The sequence below is a fragment of the Panthera uncia genome, assembly GCF_023721935.1.
Source record: "Panthera uncia isolate 11264 chromosome C1 unlocalized genomic scaffold, Puncia_PCG_1.0 HiC_scaffold_3, whole genome shotgun sequence".
NCBI lineage: Eukaryota > Metazoa > Chordata > Mammalia > Carnivora > Felidae > Panthera > Panthera uncia.
This window is the reverse complement of record NW_026057584.1, coordinates 93,246,693-93,269,023: the sequence shown is the minus strand read 5'-3', so window position 1 is coordinate 93,269,023 and position 22,331 is coordinate 93,246,693. Positions and strand designations below refer to the sequence as shown.

At 34.7% G+C, this 22,331-nt stretch overlaps 1 protein-coding gene and 1 pseudogene across 4 annotated transcripts in view; both read right to left on the bottom strand.

Annotated features, from left to right (window-relative positions):
* ZRANB3 (zinc finger RANBP2-type containing 3) overlaps positions 1 to 22,331 on the bottom strand; it is a 308,913-nt gene that overhangs the window by 112,423 nt on the left and 174,159 nt on the right. For 3 of the 4 annotated variants that reach the window (XM_049615712.1, XM_049615711.1, XM_049615713.1), the window contains exons 4-5: positions 11,956 to 12,134; positions 3,678 to 3,909 (exon numbers count right to left, since the gene is read on the bottom strand). In XM_049615712.1, the coding sequence (XP_049471669.1) occupies positions 3,678 to 3,909; positions 11,956 to 12,134 (411 nt within the window). Of the gene's footprint in view, positions 1 to 3,677; positions 3,910 to 11,955; positions 12,135 to 17,753; positions 17,835 to 22,331 lie in introns of those variants that run through there. The other variant, XM_049615714.1, reaches the window with a different exon arrangement.
* On the bottom strand, positions 5,069 to 11,710 carry LOC125911664 (40S ribosomal protein S26-like; annotated as a pseudogene).

Genomic DNA, 22,331 nt, shown 5'->3' with positions numbered 1-22,331 from the left:
TTTCTCTAACGTACATTTATATATTTTGTATGCCTACATAAGGATATGTATACAATAAAACCTTGATTGTGAGTAACTTGTTCTGCGAGTGTTCTGCAAGATGAGCAAATATTTCTAATAAATTTTAACTTGATAAATGAGCAATTTCTTGCAATACCAATAGTATATGATGCTGAACATCACATGATCACAACTGAGCCAATGGTTCTTCTCACTCTCTCTCCCTGAGAGATTGTGGGTGATCGTCTCCCATGCTAGGAGGCTTGGTCTCAGGCCATGGTGTTTGGCAGAAATCAACGATTTTTCAGAACACTGGAAGGCGCTAGTATATTTTTTGTCACTTCAAAGCACCTATGGACAGTCCTTTGCTTTTCCATACAAGAGTAAGCTTAGGAATCCTTTGCTTCATTCTAGGTCATACTGCCTGCAGATACAGACCCTTTTCTCTGCTGCCTTCTTGCCAGTTATATTAAATACAGTATATGACAAGAGTTTACTAACACTGTACTGTAGTCAACATCCATCAGTAATAGTGAAAGTCATCCTACACAATAACCCTCGTCTCTTGTCTCCCTCACACCAGCCACGAAGGTTTTCAAAGGTAAATGCAAGTTCATTTATTTTTCTTTATATTTTGTATTTTAAAATTATTTTGTTATATTACATTATTGTAATCATATTTATATGAATATTCTTGTGTCTTGGAATGTATCATCTGAATTTCCATTATTTCTTATGGGGAAACTCACTTTGAAATACAAGTGCTTTGGATTACAAACATGTTTCTGGAATGAATTATGCTGGCAAACCAAGGTTTTACTGTATATTCTCTTTTCTTCACATGAAGATCATCATATTATACATATACAACTAGAATTTTGTTCCCTAAAACATGTCTTAGACTTTATCAAAGTACATATACATCTATTTGTACTTAGTTTCAAAAATTAACTAAGCAAAGTATTACCATAATAAAGCATTGTTTAAAGGCCCATGGCACTCATTCCTACGTGGAAGTACTGTAAAATATTTAAACAGTCTCCTGATCATGGACATATAGGCTGTTTCTAGCTTTTATACAGTTATAAAAGTTAATAACATACATGTAAGTCTATGTATGTGTATGTGTGCATATATAAACATATGCAGGTGTAGGTATATGTATCTACAACATCTATCAATAATTTATCTATTTACTTACCTATCTATCCAATCCATCTACCCAACCATCCACCTACCCACCAATCTGCATCTCCATTAGATGAGACTGTAGAATATATTTTTAGAAATGAAATAGGTGGGTTTAAGGTACGTGTTTTTTAAAGCTTGATGGATGTTACTGTGTTACACTGTAAAATGCAGGTCCCAATTTATATTCTCATCAGTAATATGACAGCTTTCATTTTTATAACTGATAGGCTACACATAGTAATGTCTGTTATTTTAGTATGTTTTTTAAAATTGGCAGCTTCATTGAGAAATAATTTATATATCACTTTTATTGTTCATACTTTTACAGTGTATAATTCACTGGCTCTTCATATATTCACAAAATGCCTCAATGACCACTATCTAATTCTGTAATATTTTTATCACTATAGAAAGGAAGCCCATACCCATTACTAGTCATTTCCTATTCTCCCTCTCCCTAATCCTGGCAATCACCAATCTGATTCCTATTTCCATTAATTTGCCTTTCTTGATATTTCACATAAATAGAATCATACAGTATGTAGCCTCTGTGTCTGACTTCGTTCACTTAGCATAGTGCTTTCAAGGCTCACCCATGTTGTAGAATGTATCAGTACTTCATCCTTTTTATGGCTGCATTTTCATTATCCATTCATCAGTTATGGACACTGGCTTCTTACTACTTTCTGGATATTACAAATAATGCTACTATGAACATCTGTATCTATATAATTTTTTATGAATATTTGTTTTCAGTTTTCTTGTGTATATACTTAAAAATGGAATTGCTAGGTCTCATGGTAACTCTGGTTTTAACTTTCTAAGTAATTGACAACAAGTTTTCCAAGGAGTAAAATTTATAGCAGTATATATCTACGTTAAGAAAGAAGAACAATCTCAAATCAATAACCTAATTTTCTACCTTAAGACATTGGGAAAGAAAGAGTAAACTAAACAGAAAACAGCAGGAATATATAATAAAGACTAGAATGGAAATAAACAAGATAGAGAATGGAAAAACAACAGAAAAAAAATTAATGAAACCAAATACTGGTTTTTGGAAAGATTGAGATATTGATAAAATTTTAGCTAGACTACCCAAATTAAAAAAAGAGAGAGAAGACTCAAGTTACTAAAATCCAAAATAAAAGAGGGGACATTACTACCAACCTCATAAGGAAGAAAGGGAATACCATGAACAAATGTATACTAATAAGTTAGATTACTTAGATAAAATGCAAAAATGCCTAGAAAGACAAAAAGTATCAAACTGACTCAAGAAGAAATACACAATCTAAACAGACATATATTCAGTGAATAGAATGAATCATTAATTTAAAAAATACCCACAAAGGAAAACTCAAGCTCAGATGGCTTCACCGCTAAACTCTACCAAATATTTACAAACAAATACCAACGTTTCATAAACTCCTCTAAAAAACAGAAAAGGAGAGAATACTTCCCAACTCATTCAATGAAACCAGTATTGCTTTGATAACAAAACTAAAGATATAACAGGAAAACTATAGATCAGTATCTCTTCTGAATAAACACACAAAAATCATTAACAAAATAAAGCAAACTGAATCCAGCAACAAATAAAAGGATGATAACACAGTCAAGTGAGATTTATCATGGAATGCAAGGTTGGTTTAACATCTGAAATCAATTAACATAATACACCTTACCAATAGCTATCTCCCAGTCTTGGCTCACTAATCAGATAACAATTGCTACTTATGTTAAGTGCTTACCATGTGCCAGGACACACAGCAAGATACTTTCAAACTAGTATTGCCTTTAATTCTTACAACTACAAGACAAAAAGCACATTGTTTTCTATGACTCAGTGTTCATTAATAGAAAGGACTTCTCTAGGTTACAGTGACCCTTACAGACTCATAAGAATTTCATCCATCATTTCTTTTTTAATTACTCCATGCTCTACTTGGCTCTAAGAATAGTAAGGCTAAATGGGGTATCAAACAAATACCTTATTCCTCCATTCTAAGTAATTACCCTATCTGATCTGAACATAAGTACTAGTTTCTCTCTATCTTTCCAACCATGGATTTTGAAGTAAAAGAGAAATAGAAAGAAGTTCTGTAATGCAATACAAAAGATATAAAATAGATTAAAATCCAATCCCAAGGAGCTTAAAATGTAAAACAACAAACTGGATAAGTGAAGATTAAAACCATATCAGAACCACAATAAATGTGGTGACTATTACAACTTGACACTAAATATGAAAACCTTATGCCAAAAGTAAAAACTATTTTTTTTATATACATGTGCAAGCACAGGAAAGGTTCACATATAAATAGAGAAGACAGTCATAGTAAAAGATGTATTTAATCATTAATAGCCATCTAGAAGTTCCCAAAGTATTCTTCTAGCATTTGAAGCAACTAATTTAAAATTAAACACTGCAAAATAGGTGAATGATATATATTTTTAAAGCCAAAGTATAAGGATTCTAATACCTCTTCAGGCCTTCCCAAGGCTGGAGTTCCTGTAAGAAGAATGGCTCGTTTGGCTGTCTGTACTATTGGCAGTAAAATCTTGCTGCGGGTTGCATTCCTGGACTTCATGTAGTGTGATTCATCCACTATAACAACTTTGAAATTCTGATTATTCAATGCACATATCAAAGTCTCTGCATCTGTGGTTAAAAGACCATAACCTAGAATTGTCACTTTGCTTGTAGATATTCTCCTAGGGAAGAAAAAATCCATATATTTAAAAATATTTCAGTAACCAATTTATCATAAACAATACAACTCTTTGGGAAGAAATTCAGAGGAAATAAAGAAAAATACTGCTGAAACTCAATTTCTCTTAAGATTTTAGAGTTTTCAGATACGACAAGCAAGAATGCAAAATTTAAAATTTTGGTTAACCAAAACCAAATTTTTGGGTAAATTGTCTTTGGAAGATTTTCACATCTACCAAGCCACATGTTACTAGGATTAGGATATTACTTCTGAGAATATTTGCTTCCAGACATCTAGAATTGTGGATAAAGTGGATACTCAAATATTAGTTGAATCTTTATTGAAGCCTTCCCACAGAGAAGAGGGCAAGCAGCATTTTTCAGCCCAGGTGGTAGTGGGATTTTGAAGACACTACTTAGTATTGAAGGGCTGTCCAGGGCACAGCAGGGCATCTCATATTCCTAGACTGTCCCACTAAGACCAGCAGAGTCCTTGAAACTATGACAACAAAAATTCCCAGCCATGGGGTGATGAAGTATGGGAAAGGAGAGAGGGTACCACTTTATACAGAGTAACACGGGGCTCAAGAGATCTCTAACTTTTGGACTATGTAATTATTCGTACATCTATATTATTATTTACCACGCTATAACGAAATTTTTCATTTACGTATTTATCTCCTTTGCTAATTAATGAGGACAAAAAAATATGTCTTATTATTCATCTTTGTATATGCAGTGTTATGCTCCTAGTGAGTTTGGAGAATTAAATAGTTAGACAAATAAATGAAAAAACAATAAAATACATTACTTTAGCATTTTCTATAACATCAGTGAAAAAATACAGGAGAGTCAGTCTTCTGCAGTTTTCTACCCCCTAAGAGAAAAGGCAGAGCTCCTAAATATTACAATACAACAATACAACAATACAACAATTGCATTTAAAAAATGTTTTAATTTATTTTTAAAATTTTAATTCCAGTGTAGTTAACATATAGTGTTATATTAGTTGTATTCAGTTGTGTACAATATAGTGATTCAACAATTCCTAGTGAGTACTCACCTAGTGAGTATCAAGATAAGTTCTACTCTTCTTTTTAATTTTTTTTTTTTACATTTATTTATTTTTGAGAGACAGAGAGAGACAGCGCGAGCAGGGGGCGGGGGGGGGCGTGGGCAAAGAGAGAGGGAGGCACAGAATCAGAAGCAGGCTCCAGGCTCTGAGCTGTGAGCACAGAGCCCGACGTGGGGCTCGAACCCACAAACTGTAAGATCGTGACCTGAGCCGAAGTCGGATGCTCAACCGACTGAGCCACCCAGGCGCCCCGATAAGTTCTACTCTTAATCCCCTTCACCTATTTTACCCACCCACCCTACCTACCTCCCCTCTGGTAACTATCTGTTCATTGTCTATAGTTAAGAGTCAGTTTCTTGGTTTGTCTCTCTCTCTTTTTTTTATTCCTTTGTTCATCTGTTTCCACATATGAGTGAGATGGTATGTTATTTGTGTTCTGACTGGCTTATTTCACTTGATATTATACTAACTATATACAGGTTGGTGCAAATGCCAAGATTTCATTCTTTTTTAAGTTTTTTTTAAAATTTATTTTGAGAGAGAGACACAGAGAGAGAGAGAGAGAGAGAGAAAGTACAAGTAGGGGAGTAACAGAGAGAGGGAGAGAGAATCCGAAGAAGACGGATGCATAGCTCAATCTCACAACCATGAGATCATAATCTGAGCCCACATAAAGAGTCAGATGCTTAACTGAGCCACTCAAGCACCCCTTCATTCTTTTGTTATGGCTGAATAGTATCCCATTCATCAATGGGATATCCCTCCATCAATGGACAATAGGCTGATTCCATAATTTGGCTATTGTAAAAAAAAATGCTGCAATAAACATAGATACATATATCCTTTTGAATTAGTGTTTTCATATTCTTACAGTAAATACCCAGTAGTGTGATTACCAGATCATATGGTAGTTTTATTTTTAATTTTGGTGGAACATCCATACCGGTTTCCTCAGTGGCTACACCAGTTTCCATTCCCTCCAACAGGGCATGAGTGTTCCTTTCTCCCCACATCCTCGCCAACACTTGTTTCTTGAGTTTTTGATTTTAGCCATTCTGACAGGTGTGAAGTGACATTGTGATTTTGATTTGTATTTCTCTGATGATGGATGATGCTGAGAATCTTCTTATGTGTCTGGTGGATATCTGTCTTATTTGAAGAAATGTCTGTTTATGTCTTATTCCCCTTTTGTAGTTGGGTTGTTTGCTTTTTTGGATGTTGTGTTAAGTTCTTCTTCTATTTTGGATTCTAACCCTTGATCACATATGTTGTTTGCAAATATCTTCTCCCATTCAGTAGGTTGCCTTTTAGTTTTGTTGATGGTTTCCTTCACTGTGCAGAAGCTTTTTTTTTGCAATATAGTCCCAAAGTTGATTTTTGCTTTCATCGCCCTTGCCTTAGACATATGTAGAAAAAAGTTGCTACAACCAATGTTAGAGAAATTACTGCCTGTGCGCTCTTCTAGAATTTTTATGGTTTCAGGTCTCACATTTAGGTCCTTAATCCATTTTGAGTAAATTTTTTTGTATGATGTAAGAAAGTAGTCCATTAACATGCTGCTGTCCAGTTTTCCCAATTTGTCGATGATTTGTTGAACAGATTTTCTTTTTCCGATTGTATGTTCTTGCATCCTTTGTCAAAGATTAATTGACCATATAATTGTGGGTTTATTTCTGGATTTTCTATTCTGTTACATTGATCTATGTTTTCTATTTTTGTGCCAGTACCACACTGTTTTTATTACTACAGCTTTGTATTGTAACTTGAAGTATGAAATTTTGATCCCTCCAGTTTTGTTTTTCCTTTTCAAGACTGTTTGGGCTATTCAGGATCTTTTGTGGTTCCACAGAAATTTTAGGATTGTTTGTTCCTGTTCTGTGAAAAATACTGTTGGTATTTTGATAGGGACAGCATTAAATGTGTAGACTGCTTTGGGTAGTACAGACATTTTAACAATATTTGTTCTTCCAATCCATGAGCATGGAATGTCTATTTCTTTGTGTTATCCTTGATTTCTTTCATCATTGTTTTATAATTTTCAGAGTACAGGTCTTTCACCTCTTTGGTTAAGTTTATTCCTAAGTATCATACTATTTTTGGTGCAATTGTAAATGGGATTATTTTCTATTTTTTTAAATTTTTTTTAACGTTTATTTATTTTTGAGACAGAGAGAGACAGAGCATGAACAAGGGAGGGGCAGAGAGAGAGGGAGACACAGAATCTGAAACGGGCTCCAGGCTCTGAGCTGTCAGCACAGAGCCCGACGCGGGGCTCGAACCCACGGACCGTGAGATCATGACCTGAGCCGAAGTCGGAGGCTTAACCGACTGAGCCACCCAGGCGCCCCTGGGATTATTTTCTTAATTTCTCTTTCTGCTGCTTCATTATTAGTGTATAGAAGTGCATTTTCTATCTTGTGATGTTACTGAATTCATTTATCAGATTGGTGGAATCTTTAATGGTTTTCTATATAGCATATCATGTCATCTACAAACAGTGAAAGTTTTACCTCTTATCAATTTGGATGCCTTTTCTTTCTTTTTCTTGTCTGACTGCTGTGGCTAAGATTTCCAGTACTATGTTGAACAAAAATGGTGAGAGTAGACATCCCTGTCTTGTTCCTGTCCTTTAGGGAAAACCTCTCAGTTTTTTACTCATTAAGGATGATGTTAGCTGTGAATTTTTCATATAAGGTCTTTATTATGGTGAGATATGTTCCCTCTAAACCTTCTTTGTTGAGGATTTTTATCATGAATGTATCTTGTAGTTTGTCAAATGCTTTTATTTTCATCTATTGAAATGATAATATGGTTCTTATCCTTTTATTTATTTATTTTTAAAGATTATTTGAGAGAGAGAACATGAGTGGAGGGAGGGAGGGAGGGAGACAGAGAAAGAGAGGGAGGGAGAGAGAATCCCAAGCAGGGTTCGTGCTATCAGCACAGAGCCCCATGTGGGGCTTGAACTCACAAACCGTGAGATCATGACCTGAGCCAAAGTCAGATAGATGCTCAACCAACTGAACCACCCAGGTGCCCCAATCCTTTATTGATGTAATGTAACAAGTTGATTGATTTGTGAATACTGAACTACCCTTGGCTCCTGGAAATGAATTCTGATGGATCCTGGTGAATGATTTTTTAACATACATTGTTGGATTTGGTTTGCTAGTATTTTGTTGAGGATTTTTGCAACTATGCACATAAGGAATCTTGGCCTGTAGTTCTCTTTTTTGGTGGTGTCTTTGTCTGGCTTGGTATCAAGGTAATGGTGGCCTCATAGAACGATCTGGAAATTTTCCTTCCTTTTTTATTCTTTGGAATAGTTTGAGAGGAATAAGTATTAACTCTTTAAATGTTTGGTAGAATTCTCCTGTGAAGCTATGTGGTCCTGGACTTTTGTTTCACTTTTTTGAATATTGATTTGATTACACTGCTGGTAATCAGCCAGTTCAAATTTTCTATTTCTTCCTGACTCAGTGTTGGGAGATTATATGTTTCTAGGAATTAGTCCATTTCTTCTAGGTTGTTCAATTTGTGGGCATACAATTTTTCATAATAATCTCTCATAATCTTTTGTATTTCTGTGGTGTTGGTTATTATTTCTCCTTTTCCATTTCTGATTTTTTTTTAAGTCTGGCTAGAGCGTTATCATCAATATTGTTCATTCTTTAAAGAACCAGCTGCTGGTTTCACAGACTTGTTCTACTGTGTTGCTGTTATTATTTAGTTTCTATTTCTTTTATTTTTGTTCCAATATTTATTATTATCTTTCTGCTGGTTATGGATTTTGTTCTTTTTAGCTCATTTAGGTGTAAAGTTAGATTGTTTATTTGAGTTTTTTTTTTTTTTTTTCCTTCTTGAGGTAGAATTGTATTGCTGTACGCTTCCCTCTTAGGACTGGTTTTGTCACATCCCAAAGGTTTTGGATGATTGTGTTTTCTTTTCTTTTTAAATATAATCTCCATTTTATTTTTTCCAGAAAACAGTTTTCATAAATTTTTAACATTTATTTATTATCAAGAGACAGAGAGACACAGAGCGTGAGCAGAAGAGGGGTGGACACAGAATCTGAAGCAGGCTCCAGGCTCTGAGCTGTCAGCACAGCATCCGACGTGGGGCTCAAATGCACAAACCACAAGATCATGACCTGAGCCAAAGTCATATGCTTAACTGACTGAGCCACCCAGGTGCCCTTCTAGAAAACAGTTTTTCTTCAGTCCTTAAGGACCTGGCCCCTCACATGGGCTTTGGTAGTGGTTGCGAGGTAGCACCTGCAGGTCTAAATCAGGGTGAGGGTGTTCATTCCATCTATGCATCACCAGAGCAATTCCTGACCACCTTGCTGTGTATGGCACAGCTCACACAGTAATGTAGTTTCATGTATAGCTTGGGAAGCACACAGTCATTGAAGATACTCACTTTGGAAACGTCCTCAACAGTGGTGGCCTCTACTATGTGCTGAATAATGAACTTCTTGATGGCCTTGTCCTTGGGAACGCAACAGGCACAGGTGATGCAACAAACAGGCTGTATATGGCTGTGGCCCATTTTGGCCTATTATTCTTTCTTTCCTTGGTCATCTTGGAAGTGAGGACCTGAGACAGGATGGACCACTGTGTTTTCATTTTTTCTCTCCAAGTAAATTTTGATTTCTTCTTTGATTTAGTTAACGCATTCATTATTTAGTAGCATGTTATTTAACCACCATGTATTTGTGTTGTTTCCAGACTGTGGTGGTGGATTTCTAGTTTTGTAACATGGTGGTCAGAAAAGATACATGATATAATTTGGATCTTTTTCAATTTGTTGAGATTTGTTTTGTGGCCTAATATGTGATCTATTTTGAGAATGTTCCAAATACACTTGAAAACAAATGTGTATTAAGCTGTTTTAGGATGGAATGTTCTGAATGTATCTGTTAAATCCATCTAGTCCAGTGTGTCATTCAAAGGCACTGTTTTCTTGTTGATTTTCTGTTTGGATGATCTATTCACTGATGTAAGTGAGGTGTTAAACTCCTCTACTATAATCATATTACTATCGAGTACTTCCTTTAAATTTGTTAATAATTGCTTTATATATTTGGGTATTCTCATGTTGGATGCATAAATATTTACAACACTTACATTTTTTTCTTAATGTCAACTACGTTTTAAGCCCTGGGTAAATCTAGTTAATATAGAGATTTAGGATTTTCTTGTTATAATCAAACACCAGAAAAGCTGACAGAAGAAAAGCATAGGGTTAATATTACTAACTAACTTAGGTATACTGAGAACCATATACAAAAAACAAGAGCTTGAAAGTCCACTGCAGAACATTTCAGGCATAATTGGCATATGCCAAAAGGAGTTACATGTATTTGTGGTAAATGCATGTTGCCAGATGTTAGTATGCGTTTAAAGCTATTTCTTTAAGTACTTGGAAGACAATGGTAAGTTTTTCTTTTCCTAAACTGAGATCCTCCAGAAAAGTTATACTCTGGGTTGTAATACATTCTAACAGATACCAAATGTTATCCAAATAAAAATATTGGCCTCTATTTAATTGCTAAACAGTATTTCCTAAAGAATAAGGAAAACTAGATGACCTAAATATTATAAAAGATGGGAGAAGATATATATTTTAAGAAAATTAAATGTAAACTTTTAAATAAACTATAGCTAACAAAATGTGCATACAAAGGCCTACATTCTCTAAATCCTTAAGTTGTAAATTTTATGCAGTTTTATTGGACAAGAGGAAATTTAAAATTATTACCAAAATTTTACTTTGACCATGAAAATACTGTCCAAATTTCCTTAGGTCCATAAAGACATATTTTATAGACTTAATAGTTCAAAGGTCAAAAGAGAAAAAGCCTCCAACTATTTTGTTAGGACATTCACAAAGGCCAACTTCATTGTTACAAATAGTCTTTATGTTAACAATCCTAGAGAAAACAACACAGTACAATAATACCATAATTTTAAAAAATCTAAGTATTAACAGACATTTCTTTCTTTTTTTTTTTTTTTAACATTTATTTATTTTTGAGACAGAGAGAGACAGAGCATGAACGGGGGAGGGTCAGAGAGAGAGGGAGACACAGAATCTGAAACAGGCTCCAGGCTCTGAGCAGTCAGCACAGAGACCGACGCAGGCTCGAACTCACAGACCGTGAGATCGTGACCTGAGCCGAAGTCGGACGCTTAACCAACTGAGCCACCCAGGCGCCCCAACAGACATTTATTTCAAATATATATACTACCTGTTATTTGAGGGTCAGAAATTGGTTATTTTGAACTTTTAGAGACATAATAATTTGTGTAATTCACTTATAAATACAATGTAATAAATCATCAATATACAAATAGATTGGTTTATCCCCATGGCTAGAAAACAAATGAAAAAAAAAAAAACAAAAAACCTAAGTAGTTACATTATGATTTATTTTCGAGGAGAAACTTGAAATAATCTCAAAACAAATATTTTCAATTAAAAAGTATTAAAATTATAAATTAATGTAATAAAGAAAATAAAACTGGTAAATACTCATTTTGAGTGACATATAAAACTTGCATATCAACCAAGAATTTGGAAAGCAAAATCTACCATCGCTGCAGACAATAAAAGCTCATAAACTTCAAATTAATCATTGAAAAGTTGTGAAATGTATTTTTGAACCCCAAAATAGTGAGTTTTAAGTATATTTAAAGTATATATAAAGTAGATATATTACATAAATCTTTCAAAGTACACCTATTTACATTTACTTTAAAAATACACAAAAAGGAATTTAAAGCATTAAGTATACTGCTGGGTTTTAGATAAATAATACAGATTTTAAAATGTAAAGTAAAATTCTCCACTCTACTCTCTTAGTTCTAAATTATGGCTTATAGGTTATACATCATTCTAAACATTAGCATTTACTAATTACATGTGAGAAGGCTTTTTTCCCCCTTAAAGATTAAAAAGTTGTTCTTACCCAATATCAGTTTTATTCTGAATAACACTGATATCCTCTGGACTTAGCTCTGGGATCCATTTCTCCATTTCTTCTGTCCAAGGGTATCTCAGAGATGAAGGGACCACTATTAAAAGCGGCCATTCCTCCTTATAGAAGTAAGCAATTGCAATTGCCTGGATTGTCTTTCCTAGACCCATCTACATTAAAAATAAATAAAAAATACATAAATACATAAGTACATAAATAAATGCTGACATATTTTAAATGAAAATACTTATCAAATATTTACTTAAGAGTCATCAAAATAATTTTCTGATGTAAAATCAATTGGATTACATGGTTAAAAGCTTATGATTATGATGACCTTTAAAATTCATTAAGCAAACTATTATTTTCCAATCATTTGTGACTGGACTTAGAGACAAAATAACCTGTAATTTGAAATATTAGTTATACTTAATTCATATAACTTAATTTTAGAAATATTTATGTGAGCATTTATAAGTTCTCTTGGCACAAGAGTAAATGCCTTACTATACATCACAATACCATGCTATTTTAAAGCTAGAAGAAGGCATAAAATATGCACATTTTACAAAAAAGGTAAGAGCAGAGAGGTTAAATTATCTGTTCAACTTAACAGGTAGTTAACTGGATGCAAAATAGTATGAGAACCCAGGTCTCTGGTGTCTTTGCACTTGTGTTTTCACACTTACATTATAATGCCCCATTTTTAAGCAGTACTCATTTAAAAAGAAGTTACTAAATGAATGTTTTTAGTGGTTTTGTTCATAATACCCAGAATATGAAGACAACCCAAATGTACTTAAATGGGTGCATGGATGAAAATCATGGTATATCCATGTAATAGAATACCATTTATCAATAAAAAAGGAGCAAACTATTGCTATACACAACAACATGAGTGAAACCCAAACACATGTTGCTAAATGAAAGAAGCCAAGCCCAAAAGCCACGTGATTCCATGTTTAGGTCATCCAGAGAAACACAAAACAATAGAGACAGAAAACACATCAGAGTCTAGGGATGGAAGGAGGAGGGCAGCATAAAGGAATCTTGGGGGATGATGTTCTGTGTTTTTTTTTTAATTTTTTTTTTAATCTTTATTTTTGAGAGAGAGACAGAGCAGGGGAGGAACAAAAAGAGAGGGAGACGCAGAATCCAAAGCAGGCTCCAGGCTCTGAGCTGTCAGCACAGAGCCCGATGCGGGGCTCGAACCCATGAACCGTGAGATCAAGACCTGAGCCGAAGTCGGATGCTTAACCCACTGAGCCACCCAGGCGCCCCAATGTTCTGTATTGGCTGTGGGAGCACTTATATGTCTGTATGCATTTGTCAACTTAAAGAATTATACGTGTAAAAAGGATGAATTTACCTAACAGTGTGAATTATACCACAACAACACTGCCTTTTTAGAAAAAGTAGTTATTATTGTGAACCATAAGAGAAGGACAAAAAGACCTAAGTCCTTCTGACGTGACTATTCAAAGATAAAAAAAGACACAAATACCTAAAACAGTTAACTTATACTACTAAGTTTTAAATGCTGAGCAAAATTAAAGAGGAAAAGATAAAAAGGAAGTTTGGGCTTTTAGCAAGTCTCCACTAAGAAAATCTTGTTTTGTTTATGAATTTTTCGCTTAACTACTGGTATTAACAACAACAAAAAAGAAATCCTAGAATATTCAAGCAAGTTTATATTTATATCAATCACACTCGAAAAGAAAACTAGTGTGAATTACTTAGGAAAATGTTCTTGTGACTGGAATAAAGACTGTCAAAGGGAGACAAGGTAAATGAAACATAGGAAGTGACTTTGTTTCTGTCCTGGTGTTCAGATATTTGAACGTAAAAGCAAATTAATGAGTAAATAAAGATCAAGATTGTTCAATTCTGTGGGACAAGCAAAACCCAGGTAGAGAAAAATTAGGAAAGAAGGTTAATGAAAAGATTTTAGTGCAAGAGCAATAATATTAGCTAACATTTCAAAGTTCTGAGGCAAATAACATTCAAGAATAGATCCAAAGCTAAGTCTACAAGCTTTTAATGTACACAAATAACCTAAGTGTCCATCAGTGGCTGAACTGAAAAGTTGTGGTATTTATATACAATGGAATATTATTCAGTCTTGAGAAAGAAGAAAACTCTGCCATTTGACACAACCTGGGTGGAATGCAAGGACATTATGCTAACTGAAATAATCCAGACAGAGAACGATAAATAAAGCATGGTAACACTTATACATAGAATCTTTGGGGGGAAAAAAGAAAAGAAAAAAAAAGAAAGCACCAAACTCATAGTAACAGTAAAAAAAGTGGTTGCCAGGGCTAAGGGACAGGGAAGATAGGGAGAGGCTGGCAAAAGGGTACAAACTTTCAGCTACAAGATGAATAAGGTCTGAGAACCTGAGGTAAAGCATTGTGACAACGGTTGATAATACAGTGTTTATGACTGAGGGTTGGTGGGATGGTGGAACTCAGATCTTGTCACAAAACAAAACAGAACAAAACAAAACAAAACAAAACAAAACAAAACAAAACAAAACACCAGAAAAGTGTAGATATGTGAGATGCTGATGTGTTAAATATATGCGGGGAATCCTTTTACAATGTATACATCTGTCAGGTTACCATAATGTATAATTTACATGTCTTGAAACTTGTTTTTCTGTTATACCTCAATAAATCTAAAATTTTTTAAAAATACTGGATATATAAGCTTTTAATATTGAAACAAAATCCAGTTGCAGATAAAAATTCTTTCTTATCTACTGTTTGAAGAATAAAATTCATGTTAAGGTAGGCAGGGTTTGGTAACAGGTTAAAATAATGTAGGAATGTAGACACACTCACAAAGATACATATTTTATTACAAAATTAGGGGTGACTGGGTGGCTCAGTTCGTTAAGCGTTTGACTTCAGCTCAGGTCATGATCTTGTGGTTGGTGAGTTCAAGCCCTGCATAGGGCTCTGTGCTGCTAGCTCAGAGTCTGCAGCCTGCTTTGGATTCTGTGTCTTCCTTTCTCTCTACCCCTCCCCTGTTTGTTCTGTCTCTCAAAAAATGAATAAACATCAAGAAAAAAATTTTTTAACCAAATTAAAGCATTTTACAAGCTAATATTCTATATCTCTTTCTAAAGAATAGCATACAATCCTAACCTTTAGGCCTACATAGCCAAATTTAAGATTTATCCGACGGTAGCAGACCTAATCCTAAGAGAAATAAATAACTTTTATATTACTTAGTTTTATAAACCCAAACCAAAGAGCAATTATGCACCAACATCTGGTATAATGACTGGTATGTTTTCTTGTTCTCAAAGGCCCTCCAATACTCATAGCTGAACCAACTTAAACATCCCTGGATTCTGAGATCAGTATGGCTTCAAGGCAGCAGTAATTTACAAATTACTGATGTTTCCTGGCTTGGGGTCATTGGTATTGCTGCTTATACCTAACGATGACAAAGGCGTACATTTCCAGGAAATGAGCCATGGCCAATTCTGTGTGTATGGGCCATACCACTAAGTAACTCTATGCTACAGCTATGGTTACCTGGTTTTGCTTTCTACAGTGGGTTCACAGACCATTTTCTTAATTTAAACTTCTTTGGAAGTAAGGGTGTGTTTGCTACAGTAACTTTCCGGGAAGTAGGATTCTTTGGGACTCCAGATTTTATACTGGATCTTTACCTTCTACTTGCTGATTAATTTCCTTGGTGCCTTTCTACGTGGACCTTTTCACACTTCATGTAGTGTGACTTTGCCTATGTTAGCCTTCCAGGCACCTATTAATGAGTCACTTAACTAAATTTCCTAATATTGTCTGCTACTAACATAGGGACACAGATCTTCAATAGGGATATGTGGGGAAAAAATTGAAACAATAGATAGAAAAAAACACAGGTGGGGAGAGAGAAGTTATGACCTGAGAAAGGGGAAGAGAGAGGAAACTAGCATAAATACAGGAAAGGATAAGAATACTTCTGATGTATGGAAAAGCTAATCTAATTAGAAGTATGAATTTTTTTAATCTCCTGGTTCCCTAATCTTGCTTTCTTGTATATTTGCTATCATATTACAGCAACTGAATAAATTCTTAATTCCAGATATGTCATTTTTCAGCTCTAAAGTGGTCAGCAGACTGTTTTAAAATTTAGTATTTTTAGATTCTTTTTAACATATTAAATTCTCCATTGAAAATTTTCATCTTTTCATTTCTGTTGTCCACCACTTCCTTGATTTTCTTGAATAAAATAGTCAATGCTATTTTAAAATCTCCTTCTGATAACATCAACATATGATCACCTGTGGATTGTATTCCTAATTTTTTTTTTTGGTACTGTTTTCTCAGCACTCCTTTTATTTTTCATTGGATTCCAGAAATTAATTGTGAAGAAGCTATAGAAGCTTTAGATGATAAATTCACCCAGGTGGAAATTAGGTTAAGTTTTCTTTAGCCAAGGCACATTGAGTACCAGCAGATACCTCATTCCCTTTAAGTCTTGGTTTTAGGTTTTGTAAGAACAAGTTTATTTCAGTTTTGGTTCTTATTACTAGGGTATGGTCTTTACTACCATAAGCCCAGGCAGTGTATTTACCAACATTCTTCCACCTTGACAATGCACAACTCTGATCTGTCTCCTGAGTACCACAATAATGCTGAAATCTCTGCCTTATTCTTTCTCCTCCAACTACAGATTTCTGCTGGGTATTCTGGAGTGGCATCCTGTGGAAGTACACTTTAGGGGATGGCTAGTGTGTGCGGGTAACATGTATGCAGATTTCTCAGGTCTTTCTCTCAAGTTACCTCCTCTCTGGGATTTTTCTCTTCATGTCCCAATGGTTCAATGCATACTGAGACCTAGAAAGAGCTAGACCGAGTAGTCTCTGATAGAAAACAGGTGTAAGCAGCCTGTTTCAACTATGTGGCATCTGGCTTTAAGAAGAGAAAGGACTGAACATACCTCTAGTGATAGATCTAGGCAGCTGAAGAATAGAAAACCAGTTTGGGGAGCTATGAGTGTACTATTTCATCAAGTTTAGGAAATTCTAAATATTTTCTTACTGTTCCCAGCTATCTTATCACATGATTTCTTAATAAAGAATTATGACTGCCTCTTAAGAACTATTAAATTTTAAGAAAGTATCAATTAAGAAATAAGGAGCCATTTTAAAAAGAAAGGTTCCCAAACCAACGAGTCTTAAGTATAAGAAATGATGGGGCACATGGGTGTCTCAGTCAGTTAAGCATCCCACTCTTGATTTCACTCAGGTCATGATCTCATAGTTCGTGGAATCGAGCCCTGCATCAGACTCTGCACTGACATGGAACATGCTTGGGGTTCTCTATCCCTCCCCATTCATGATCTCTCTCTCTCTCTCTCTCTCTCTCAAAATAAACAAATAAACATTAAAAAAAATGGAAGGATTAATTTAGCTAAGGAGATAATGTGCTGAATACAAAAATAAACAATGGAAGCAAAGTAAAGTGTATAATAAAGAGTCTGATTCCATTTTTAATGTTTGAATGCTGGCATCATCATTCTTAATATCCAAAACAAATTTTGAATAGAAGAGTCCATCCTGCCTCCTTAGGGTGACCACAAGAACAGGAAAGCGATTTCTCAATACATGTTAATAAACTGACATTTTAATTTACAGGAAAAATTTTCCTTGAGCTTTATTGCCTTGAGTAAAATATCTTAGGTTCTGATCAACTTGGAATCAGTGAAAAGAATGTATTTCTGAATCTGCATAGTTAGAGATGGCATACCTATGCCATTAGATGATTTACCTAAAAAATGAGGCTCTAAACAATTTTTATCTGGTTACTTTTCTAGGTTAAAATCTCAAATCTTCTACTGAGCATCTCTTTACTTTATTTTATTTTATTTTTTTTCAACGTTTTTTATTTATTTTTGGGACAGAGAGAGACAGAGCATGAACGGGGGAGGGGCAGAGAGAGAGGGAGACACAGAATCAGAAACAGGCTCCAGGCTCCGAGCCATCAGCCCAGAGCCTGACGTGGGGCTCGAACTCACGGACCGCGAGATCGTGACCTGGCCGAAGTCGGACGCTTAACCGACTGCGCCACCCAGGCGCCCCAAGCATCTCTTTACTTTAAAGAGAGTGTAGTTGGGGTGCCTGGATGGCTCAGTTGGTTGAGTGTCCGACTTCATCTCAGGTCATGATCTCACAGTTTGTGAGTTCAAGCACTGCATTGGGTTCTGTGCTGACAGCTTGGAGCCAGGAGTCTTCTTTGGATTCTGTGTTTCTCTCCCTCTCTTTGTCCCTCTTCTGCTCACATTCTGTCTTTCTCTCAAAATAAATAAACATAAAAACAAAGATCATATAGTTAAATAACTAAAGGTGATTTCTGGAAATTGGGATATTTATCAACATGGATGAAATTAGACAGTTGCTAATGTTATTCCATAGGTTTTTGCTATTGGTTGTTCCTCTTATAGACACAATCCAGTAGAAAATAAAATTTGATGGGACATCCTCAAATAAAACACAATTCAAACTAAAAAGTATAAGTATATTACCATAATCTCATGCTCCCATTAAGGAAAGAGTGGATCTCATACTCTAGGAAAACTGAGCTCTAGATAAAATTTGTACATAGGAAAATAATTGTTGGAACAATTTTTTGCTATATATATATATATATATATATATATATATATATATATATATAAATTTTTTTAATGTACTTACATTTCAAGCATTTTCCAAAGAATTTATAGTAGTGTAACATTCCATTATAAAACCAATAACACACTCAAAGAATTTGGATACACAGAAGTAACTATACTCAGTAAGTGGTTCAAACCCTTTGGCTCTCACTACAAAAGAATCTGTTAGGGTGAATGGTCCAATGTTTCAAGAAAATTAAGTCTAAATCATCTATTAAGAATTAAAGCCATAACTCAATAATGGTACAACTGTCTAGGTACTACCTAAGAAGAATTAAATTGAATATTTTAACTTCAAAAGTACATTTTATCATTGTATTCAAAATAATAAAACACTATTTTATTTAGGAGAATAATTCTAGATTTTCTAAATGTCATATGCCACAAAATTATTAAGATCAATTAAATAATTATGATCCTGACACAAAGAATTTCATTTTCAATTTTTTGTGATTGCATTTATATAGCAATTGCATACAGAAGATGTCTCTTGATTGAGAATTTGTGTGACTAAAAGTTTTCAGTTAAAAAAAATTTTTTTTGGAAGTTTCCAGTTTTAAAGTTAAAAGCAGTTTGTATATTTAGAGTAAGGATGTAGGTTTATCTTTAGAGTAGGTAACCAATTTGTTCTAGAACAGACTCCTTTAAAGAACACTTTTAGATACATAGACTTTAAATCTTAATGAGAAACTAAATTCAGTAAAGAAACCCACATATACAAATGTCAGACTGAAATCCTACGTTCAATTATTTATTTCTTTTAAACAGATGTGTGTTTTAGCAGAACTATTTCCTTATCCTTGTAGATTAAGTTATACAGGCATACCTCATTGTATTGCTCTTCATTTATGTGGTTTGCTAAGTGTTTTTTTTTTTTTAATTAAAGGTTTGTGGAAACTCTGTAACAAGCAAGTCTATTGATGCCATTTTTCTAATAGCATTTGCTCACTTTATGTCTCTGTGCCACATTTTGATAATTCCTGCAATATTTCAAACTTTTTCATTATAATTATATTTGATTATGGTGATCAATGATGAGGCATCTTTTGATGTTACTATCATTAACTGTGTTGGGGTACCACAAACCACGCCCATAGAAGATGTAAAACTTAATTGACAAATATTGTGTGTTCTGACTATTCCACCAACCAGTTGTCCCCCATCCTTCTCCCTCTCCCGCCTTGGGCCTATTCCCTGAGTCACAACAATATTGAAATTATGCCAATTAACAATCCTACCATGGCCTCTAATGGTTCCTGTGAAAGGAAGAGTCTCACATCTCTCACTTCAAATCAAAAGCTAGCTAGAAATGATTAAGCTTAGTGAGGAAGGAATGTTGAAAGCCGAGAAAGGTTGAAAGCTGGGCCTCTTGCACAAAACAGTTAGCCAAGTTGTGAATGCAAAGGAAACGTTCTTGAAAGAAATTAAAAGTGCTACTCCAGGAAACACATGAATGATAAAGAAAGCAAAACAGCCTTATTACTGATATGGAGAAAGTTTTAGTCATCTGGTTATGAGATCTGCTTCAGATTCTGTGTCTCCCTCTCTCTCTCTGCCCCTTTGCAGTTCATGCTCTTTCTCAAAAATAAACAAACATTTAAAAAATTAAAAAAAAAAAGCTTCAAAGGATAAGCTCTGGTAGGGGCTAACCCAATTGTTGACTTGAAGTTGAAGTCAATGCTCACTTACATTCCAAAAATCCTAGGGCCTTTAAGAATTATACTCAATCTACTCTGCCTATATTCTACAAATGGAACAACAAAGGCTGGATGACAGCACATCTGATCACCACATGGTTTAGACTATTTTAAGTCCACTGCTGAGACCTACTGCTTGGAGAAAAAGATGCCTCTCAAACTATTACTGCTAATTGACAATGAACCTGGTCCCTCAAGAGCTCTGGTGGAAAGAAATGTAAAATGAGATGTAAGGCATGTTGTTTTCTTGCCTAATATAACATGTTGTTTTCTTGCCTAATATAACATCCATTCTGCAGCCCTTGGATCATGGAGTAATTCTGACGTTCAAATCTTATTATTTAAGAAATACATTTCATGAGGTTACAGCTGTCATGATGATTCCTTTGATGAATCTGAGCAGTCAACTGAAAACATTCTGGAGAGGATTCACCATTCTAGATGCCATTAAGAACATTCATTGTGATTCCTGGGAAGTGGTAAAAGTATCAACATGAACAGGAGTTTGGAAAAAGTTGATACAACCCTCCTTGATACTTTGAAAGATTCAAGATGTTACTAGAGGCAGTAACTGCAGATGTGGTGAAAATAGCAACAGAACTAGAAGTACAGTCTGAAGATGTGATGAATTGCTATAATCTCATAACACTTCAACAGATGAGGACTTTCTTCTTATGGATATGGAAAGAAAAGTGGTTTTTTGAGATGGAATCTACTTCTAGTGAAGATGCTGTGAAGGTTGTTGAAATGAGAGAAAGAGAAAGAGAGAGAAAGACAGAGACAGAGAGAGACTGTGTGTGTTGGGGGGGGCGCGGGGGGGCAGAGAGAGAGCGGGAGATGGAGAATCCCAAGCAGGCTCCGAAATGTCAGCACAGACACAGAGCTTGATTCCATAACTGCAAGAACATGACCCAAGCCAAAATCAAGAGTCGGATGCCTAAATGACCAAGCCACCCAGGTGCCTCTGAGGTGATTATTTTTGACAATCAGCAGACACAGAAAAGGTTGTGAAAATGGAGTACAAGTTATAATTTTTTTGGGAAAATTTACATGTATAAAGGAAATTTCTTTGTGTGTCTCCCGCTCTGTACCTACAAGGGAGGGATGACTGAAAAACACAACTTGTATGAATAGAGAAGACAATGACCTAAATTTGCATTAACCACCTATTCTTGTTTACAATGCTTTTCCTGATAACTTCCTATTACTGTTCGAACCTCTCTTTCTTTCGTTTAGCTGAAGATAGTATTTAAGATGGTGGATTAGGCCATTTCAGGGAGTTTAATCATTTTTCTTGGGTATCTCCACTCTGTACATGAAGTATTCATTTTAATAAGCTTCTATTTATATTTCTCTTCTCTTTTATACAGAAAGTCTCAGCCAAGAACTCAGAAGTATAGAGAGAAAATTTTATCTCCTCCCTTACATTCACAATTAGGTTTAAAGAGTCATAAGGCATGGTAAAAAATGAGATACTTAACTGTAATGTGAAATGATATGTATTATTCATTCAAACAGTACCACTCCTAAGGTAAAATAAATATCAGGTTAGAATAACATAGATTAGGAGTTGCTTTTCCATATATTTTTCATATCTTTTTAAAAATCTGTTTTGTAAAGTTAAAATCAGATGAACAAGCTGTAGTAAGATTCTATTCTCCATATGTATTATGGGATTAGTGCCTAGAGGATTTCTTGAAAATGAACACCCAACACAAAAAGAACATAATTATACATGCTGAGTAAATAAAGAAAGAAAAGGAAAGAAAAAAAGTAGTCCAAACTTTGGTTTTGACCTCGGTTCTTAAAATCTAAATACTTATGAGTGTTTGCTAGATGAAAATTCAGGCTTCCAGGCACCAACTTGACAAATTGTAATTTAAAGAAACTGGGCTTTCAAAAGAATGTCTACACCTTTTCTTTCTTTCTCTTTCTTTCTTTCTTTCTTTCTTTCTTTCTTTCTTTCTTTCTTTCTTT